This window comes from Podarcis tiliguerta (assembly GCF_965153285.1).
Source record: "Podarcis tiliguerta genome assembly, chromosome: 10".
NCBI lineage: Eukaryota > Metazoa > Chordata > Lepidosauria > Squamata > Lacertidae > Podarcis > Podarcis tiliguerta.
This window is the reverse complement of record NC_139543.1, coordinates 68,877,848-68,886,328: the sequence shown is the minus strand read 5'-3', so window position 1 is coordinate 68,886,328 and position 8,481 is coordinate 68,877,848. Positions and strand designations below refer to the sequence as shown.

General features: G+C 48.5%; 1 protein-coding gene across 1 annotated transcript; it reads left to right on the top strand.

Annotated features, from left to right (window-relative positions):
- Positions 1–5,093: 5,093 nt before the first annotated feature.
- On the top strand, positions 5,094–6,174 carry LOC310659248 (calmodulin-like). Its single transcript, XM_083402514.1, has one exon. It carries the CDS (start codon positions 5,230–5,232, stop codon positions 5,677–5,679), a length of 450 nt encoding a protein of 149 aa, XP_083258640.1. The 5' UTR covers positions 5,094–5,229; the 3' UTR covers positions 5,680–6,174.
- Positions 6,175–8,481: the final 2,307 nt, after the last annotated feature.

Genomic DNA, 8,481 nt, shown 5'->3' with positions numbered 1-8,481 from the left:
ATGCGCGAGGGACAGAACCTGGAAGTAACCCTTTCCGGTACTTCTGGGTCGCAGCGGGACGCAACCTGAAAGAACGTAACATGAAGCAAACGTAACATGAGGTATGACTGTATAAAAATACACACCATAAAGGTAAAGGACCCTGACAGTTAAGTCCAGCCGCGGACGACTCTGGGGTTGCGGCGCTCATCTCGCTTTACAGGCCGAGGGAGCCGGTGTTTGTCCGCAGGCAGTTTTTCCAGGTCAGCTTCTGGAGAAACCAGAGCAGCGCACGGAAATGCCATTTACCTTCCCGCCGGAGTGGTACCTATTTATCTACTTGCACTTTGACGTGCTTTCGAACTGCTAGGTTGGCAGGAGCAGGGACTGAACAACGGGAGCTCACCCCGTTGTGGGGATTCAAACTGCCGACCTTCTGATCGGCAAACCCTAGGCTCAATGGTTTAGACCACAGTGCCACCTGCATCCCAATACATACCATACCATACATACATACATACATACATACATACATACATACCATAGTAACCAACAAAAACCACAACCCAGAAGGCCAGAAGGTCAGAAGGCCATGTTTAATTAGCCAAAGGCCTGGGAGAAGAGGGATGTTTTTGCCTGGCAACTACAGATCTGTAGTGATGGCGCCAGGTGAATCTCCCTGGGGAGAACATTCCACAAATGGGGAGCCACCACAGAAAAGGCCCCGTTCCCAGGTTGCCGCTCTCCTGATCTCTTGTGAAAGATGGACTTGAAGTAAGGCCCCAGATGATGATCACAAGGTCTGGGACATATGTGGAGAGGCAGTGCTTAAGGTATTTTGCTTCAAGGCTCCACCCCTGAGTCTCGAGATGGTGGTTTCAGAGCACCGGAGAACCCCAAACAACTTGATTCTCCGACGCATGTGAAAAATGACCATCTCACAGTAGTTCTGAGACAAACACGCGTTCCCTGAGAAGGGAGGAGGAAAAGCAAATGGCTCGCGTTCTGTCAGGGGCCTTTGGGTTCCTACGGAAAATGACAGAGGGTGACAGATGATCCCATCTGGGGGCCAGAAACTAAAATGACAAATGGTAGTCAGATCAGAAGCACCACGCTGAGCCACCAGATCTTTTCTCCAGACAGCCTGCCGGGAAGTGAAGCAGGGAGGGAGGGAAGGAGGACATTAGAGCCAGAGAACAGGCAGGCTGCCTTGAGGGCCCAAGGGCCGCTTTCCCTGTTGGGCAGCCATCTAGGGGCCGCATGCTGGCGATGTGTAGGCCAGAGACAAAAGTCCATTGAGCAATGAATGCAAATTTAACCTCGATATACTAAGTTATGTTTTCAGCGGCAGCAGCTCATTAGCTGAAGAGGAAGCACTGGAAAACTGGTCTAGGTTTGACATTATCCTGGTGGTCAGTAGCATAATAATAATAATAATAATAATAATAATAATAATAATAATAAATTTTATTTATATCCCGCCCTCCCCAGCCGAAGCCGGGCTCAGGGCGGCTAACAACAATAAAATAGTGCAACATTCTAAAAACTTTTCATTATAAAAATTAATTGAAATCCAATTGATGGCAACCATTAAGCTTAAGTTCTGTAAAGATTGCCAAAGGAGGGAGTCAGGCTGCGCCTTGACTAAAGGCCTGGTGGAACAGCTCTGTCTTGCAGGCCCTGCGGAAAGATGTCAAATCCCACAGGGCCCTAGTCTATTGTGACAGAGCGTTCCACCAGATTGGAGCCGCAGCTGAAAAAGCCCTGGCTCTAGTTGAGGCCAGCCTAACCTCTCTGTGGCCTGGGACCTTCAGGATAGCATGGGTTATCAGTGCGGTCTAGGTTTGACATTATCCCAGTGGTCAGTGGCATAGCGTGGGTTGCCAGTGCAGTCTAGGTTTGACATTATCCCGGTGGTCAGTGGCATAGCGTGGGTTGCCAGTGCAGTCTAGGTTTGACGTTATCCCGGTGGTCAGTGGCATAGCGTGGGTTGCCAGAGCAGTCTAGGTTTGACATTATCCCGGTGGTCAGTGGCATTGCGTGGGTTGCCAGTGCAGTCTAGGTTTGACATTAGCCCGGTGGTCAGTGGCATAGCGTGGGTTGCCAGTGCAGTCTAGGTTTGACATTAGCCCAGTGGTCAGTGGCATAGTGTGGGTTGCCAATGTGGTCTAGGTTTGACATTAGCCCAGTGGTCAGTGGCATAGGCTGGGTTGCCAGTGCCCGGGGCTTTGTGGAGGGGATGGTGGGAGGGAGGGAAAGGGAGCGAGCACTGCCTCAGGGTTCCCGTGTCACCCAGGAGACCGAAACCACAGAGATAATAAAAAAAGAGTCATTCCATTGTCTGGAGAGGTTGCTTCCTGGTTTGCAACGGAGCCTTGCAGCTGTATTGAGGTAGCACCGGGTGTGGAAATTTTGCACCCCTAACAATTTTGTGCCTCTAGGGAAACCTCCAAGCATGATCTGAGTGCAAGAGCAACTCTCCCTCTCCTGAAGTTTCCATCAGCTGGAATTCAGAAACATCACTACTTCCATCTGTGGAGGCTGAGCATAGTCATCACAACCATTAAAGGTAAAGGTAAAGCGACCTCTGCCCATTAGGTCCAGTCATGGCCGACTCTGGGGTTACGGTGCTCATCACGGTTTATTGGCCAAGGGAGCCGGCATACAGCTTCGGGGTCATGTGGTCAGCATGACAAAGCTGCTTCTGGCGAACCAGAGCAGTGCACAGAAACGCCGTTTACCTTCCCGCCGGAGCAGTACCTATTTATCTACTTGCACTGGTGTGCTTTCGAACTGTTAGGTTGGCAGGAGCGGGGACCAAGCAAGGGGAGCTCACCCCGTTGCGGGGATTCGAACCGCCGACCTTCTGATCGGCAAGTCCTAGGCTCTGTGGTTTAACCCACTGCGCCACCCGCGTCCATCCATAAATTTGCCCAGTCCCTTTTTTACAGCCATCCATGTTGGTGGCCATGACAGTTTCCTGTGGGAGGGAGTTCCACAGTTTAACTCTGGGCTGTGTGAAGAAGGACTTTCTTCCTCTGTCCCGAATCTCCCAACATTCAGCTTCAGTGGATGCCTGCAAGTACTAGTGTTATGAGAATAATAATAATAAAAATACTAAAATAATATATTTTTATTTATACCCCGCCCTTCCCGGTTCATAAAACCGGGCTCAAGGCGGCTAACAACAAATTTAAAACACTTAATTGATGCAACAAAAAACAGCATAAAATATAGTATAAAACGTTAAAAAAACAATAAATTCAGAATTCAAAAATCATTTTGGGGGGAAATCCATCCAATAAACATTAGATTTTCACCAGGGCTAGCTGGCTAAATTAGTCCTATTTGGACCAGCGAGGAGACCAGGGGAGAATTAGCTGTGGGATCCCAGAGTGGGCGATCTTCATAAAAAGAGAAGATCTTTCTTTCTTTCTTTCTTTCTTTCTTTCTCCCTGTCCTTCTGTCTTTATTTCATAAAATGTATACACCTATTAATTGTTGTTGTTTTTTTTTAAAAAAGTGCCAGCGGTTTACAAAAAGATAAAACAGGAAAACCAGGAAAAATTCAAAACCATGCATTAAAACATACTGAAACAAGATTGAAATTATTCCAACTTTCTAAGCATGTGGGTAGACGTGTCTAAACAAGAATGTTTTTATCAGGTGCCAATGAGACTACAGTAGGGAGGCACACACTTTATCTCAATCGGCAGGGAGTTCCAACGAGAAACGATCTGTCCTGAATCTTCCAACATCCCGCGTCCTTGGATGTCCATAAATTCTAGAGTTATGACGGGGGAGGAATTGCTTTCTCCATCGATGCCATGACAAATGTTATAAACTCTTATTATGTCATCTCTTGGTGGGAAGGTGAATGGCGTTTCCATGCGCTCTGGCTTCCATCACGATGTCCTGTTGTGGCAGAAGCAGTTTAGTCCTGCTGGCCACAAAATAAAGAATAATAATAAAATTTTATTTATATCCCGCCCTCCCCAGCTGAAGCGGGGCTCAGAGTGGCTAACAACAGTAAAATAATAAAGGTAAAGATAAAGGGATCCCTGACCATTAGGTCCAGTCGTGGCCGACTCTGGGGTTGCGGCGTTCATCTCGCTTTACTGGCCGAGGGAGCCGGCGTACAGCTTCCGGGTCATGTGGCCAGCATGACTAAGCCGCTTCTGGAGAACCAGAGCAGCGCATGGAAACGCCGTTTACCTTCCTGCCAGAGCGGTACCTATTTATCTACTTGCACTTTGACGTGCTTTCGAACTGCTAGGTTGGCAGGAGCAGGGACCGAGCAACGGGAGCTCACCCCGTCGCGGGGATTCGAACCGCCAACCTTCCGATTGGCAAGTCCTAGGCTCTGTGGTTTAACCCACAGCGCCACCTGCGTCCCTATGAAAAATAATACAGCATTCTAAAATCAATTCATTCTAAAATCAGTTCAAATCAAATTGATGGCAACCACTGGTCTATAGTTCTGTGCAGAATTACCAAAGGAGGGGGTCAGGCTGTGCCTTGGCCAAAGGCCTGGTGGAACAGCTCTGTCTTGCAAGCCCTGTGGAAAGATGTCAAGTCCCACAGGGCCCTAGTCTCTTGGGACAGAGCGTTCCACCAGATCGGGGCCACGGCCGAAAAGGCCCTGGCTCTGGTTGAGGCCAGCCTAACCTCCCTGTGGCCTGGGACCTCCAAGATGTTTTTGGAGCCGGAAAGCTGTCTGTGGACAAACGCCGGCTCCCTCGGCCTGAAAACCAAGATGAGCGCTGCACCCCGTAGTCAAATTCGACTAGACTTAACCATCCAGGGGGTCCTTTACAATTTAACCCTTTTACCTCTAGCACCCCAAGATTCTGCAAACTTCTTTTGCCCACAAATGAAGGCCTTCCTATAAAACCACACTTCTAATTTCATGATTCCCCTTCCTCCAATTACATGGAATCCAAAATAAAATAAAATAATGTTCACTACCTTCTGGCCTCTTTCATTTGCTACCCAAACAGGTTGTGTAACTTAAAAGGGTGTGGATCTTTTACTTCCCCGTGATTCAGTTTGCTCCAACAGAAGCTCCACCTGGGTGTTGCCTAACCTTTCCCTAAATTGTGGCTTATCCCTGGGCCGAGGGCCAGAGAAGACACCCGCGGTTCTTGGCAACTCCCAAAAAAGGGAAGAGAAGAACTTCTTCATTGTGCCGGAGAACGCCAAGGCAGTCACAGGGCGAGCGTGGAAGTTGTCAGAAGCAAGGAGGAAGCCATGGCTGAACATCTCTCGGAAGATCAGATCGCTGAGTTCAAGGAGGCCTTCCTCATCTTCGACAAAGATGGAGATGGTGCCATCACCACAAACGAGCTGGGCACCGTCATGAGGTCTCTTGGGCAAAACCCAACAGAAGCCGAGCTCAAGGAAATGATCGATAAGCTGGACGCTGACGGGAATGGCACTGTGGACTTCCCAGAGTTCCTGTCGTTGATGGCCAGGAAGATCCAGAACTCTGATGGGGAGGAAGAAATCCGGAACGCCTTTCGGGTCTTCGATAAGGATGGGAACGGCTACGTCAGCGCTGCGGAGCTGCGCCACATCATGACCAAGCTTGGCGAGAAGTTGACGGACGAAGAGGTGGAGGACATGATCAAGGAGGCTGACGTGGACGGAGATGGGCAGGTGAACTACGAGGAATTCCTGCGGATCATGTCCGGCAAGTGAAGACCGCTCCTGAGGGACTTGGGTCTGCGTACCTGAGGACAGAGGGACTTCTGGCTATTTCAGTAAACATGTCTTCTTCTCCTTTCATGGTCTGGGTGAGGTGGTTTTTGCTTAGTGGCTGATCAAATATGATTAAATGGATAATGAGCGGTGGAGCATTAATTGGATGGAAGAATCCGGAGTTCCAATGCACTTTTCCCTTTCGCTTCCTCTGTGGCCCAGAGGGATTTGTGGCGCGGCAAATGGGATCACGTTGCGTTCTTGCTACGAAATGAATCGAGAGGAGGCTGTTAACCACAGCCTAGAACGGAGCCAACAGATGGAAGGTAGATTATGATCTACTGGGTGGACTGTAGAAGATTGGCGAGGGGGCAGCCCAGCCAGATGGAACGGGTACAAATAATAAAATGAATATTTCTGATGTCTGATAGTGTAACATCTGCAAGTGAAAATAAATTTTGCCGTGGCTGGTTTTGTTTTAATTGCTCAACCTCATCTGCAGAATACAAGTATTATTTATTGGTTGCTTTTGATCTGTTCTATCTCCACCCCACCCCCACCCCCCGATTCCAACACTGCTAACCAATATTAAGAGTTGGGGACCAGATTAACTGACGTGTCGTATGTCAAATACAGATTCGCACTTGTGGTAACTGGCTCCGCCCCTGAACCACCATTTTGCACCAGGCTCTGATAGGTGCACCTTGGAGTTTTTGTTAACCCCCCCCCCCCCCGCAATGAATTCTGATACCCTTGCTTCCTGTTTCTGTGAAATGGGCACAGCAAAGACTTGGAAAGTTTCGTAGGAAAGTGTTCTTACAAATGGGGAGTACCAGTCTAAGGGGCTGAGGGTTTCGTAAAACTCTTTTATTCCCCCTCCCCAAGTAGAGTAATGTAATGAGTTAAATTTTAATTGCTTAAATGAATAAATAAATAAATTTCCCTGCATGGGAAGGGATTGGAAGATTGGCGGTTGGCTTTTGAGCTCAGCTCCCAACTTTTCTGTCACGCTCTAAAGGGACCAAGAAACAGAGCTCAGAGTAGGTCTTTGTGAACAGATGGGATTCCTCGAGAGGTAGAGAGAGGAGCTGTCTTTATGGCCACCATCCCTCTGGCTTCTCTGGTCCGCAGGGTTTGAACAGCCAACGAAAACATCAGGTTCAGCGAGGCTATAAAAAGAGAGTTGTGACATGTATTCAGATGAAATACAATAGAAGGGCTGTGCTATTTATAGTGGCTTCCAAGCCTGCCGGCTTTTGTCCTTTGCGGTCTGCGCTGAACTCTGACGGCATCAGATATTAAACACTCGTTTGCTTGCTCAAGGAAGAATAAAAGGGAAAAGAAAGAAGGAGTGCGTCACACGGACATGTTTTCCAAGTATACATTGAAAACGCTGGTGATAAAGATCGCCGACTCTGGCTCCCAACCCGCAAGCGACGGGTGGGAAGTGAGTAAACCAGATTGGCTGAAATCTGGTGTCTTCTCTGACCGTATTTCCGTGGGCCCCCCAAATTCCTTGGAAACTTAGCAGGCAGAGAGTCATCATCACTCAGAAGATGTCCCTTGTGATACATCGATGTAGGAGAATCACAGAATTGTAGTCCAAACCGCTGCAGGAATACAGTGGTACCTCGGGTTACAGACGCTTCAGGTTACATACGCTTCAGGTTACAGACTCCGCTAACCCAGAAATAGTACCTCAGGTTAAGAACTTTGCTTCAGGTTGAGATGGGAGGCCCCATTAGCTAAAGTGGTGCTTCAGGTTAAGAACAGTTTCAGGTTAAGAACGGACCTCCGGAACGAATTAAGTTCTTAACCCGAGGTACCACTGTAATAATAATAATAATAATAATAATAATAATAATAATAATAATTTTTATTTATACCCCGCCCTCCCCAGCCAAGGCCGGGCTCAGGGCGGCTAACAAGCAATAATAAAAACAAGTTGAATGAATACAACTTAAAAACAATATTAAAATACAATATTAAAATATCGAAACATTAAAATATTAAAATGCAGCCTCATCACAGGAGGAGAAAGGAAAAAGAAAGAGGGGGAGGGAATCAAATTGGCTCCAAGCCAAAGGCCAGGCGGAACAACTCTGTCTTACAGGCCCTGCGGAAAGAAATCAGATCCTGCAGGGCCCTGGTCTCATGAGACAGAGCGTTCCACCAGGCCGGAGCCAGTGCTGAAAAGGCCCTGCCTCTGGTTGAGGCTAATCTAACTTCCTTAGGGCCCGGGACCTCTAAGGTGTTGCTATTTATGGGCCTTAAGGTCCTCCGTGGGGCATACCGGGAGAGGCGGTCCCGTAGGTACGAGGGTCCTAGGCCGTGAGGCACTGCAGGCAACTGTTCGAAATGTGGATCGAAGCTGTAACCTTGGCGTTATCAGCACCATGCTCTAACCAGCCTGGGTAGCCCAGCTGGTTTGAGTGCAGTGCTGATAACGCCAAGGTTGCAGGTAAAATCCCCGTATAGGACAACTGCGTATTCCTGCATTGTAGGGGTTGGACTAGATGATTCTCAGGGCCCCTTCCAACTCTGCAATTCTATGTTTCTATGAACTGAGCTATCCAAGGCAAAGTCCTCGGGGTGTTCAAAGGCAGCTCCAGGGGTTGCACCCTACCAAGGGACCCATTGCCAACACACCCGCCCCAAAGCCCTGACTTTGCTTCTCATTCATGGAATCCATGCTGCCCATTCATGGAATCCATGCAGATTTGTTGGCTGCAATAAGCCAATCAGCGCCAGAGGCTGCTCTGCCACTAGCGCCATACAATGTGGATGTCAGCTCACTCAGTG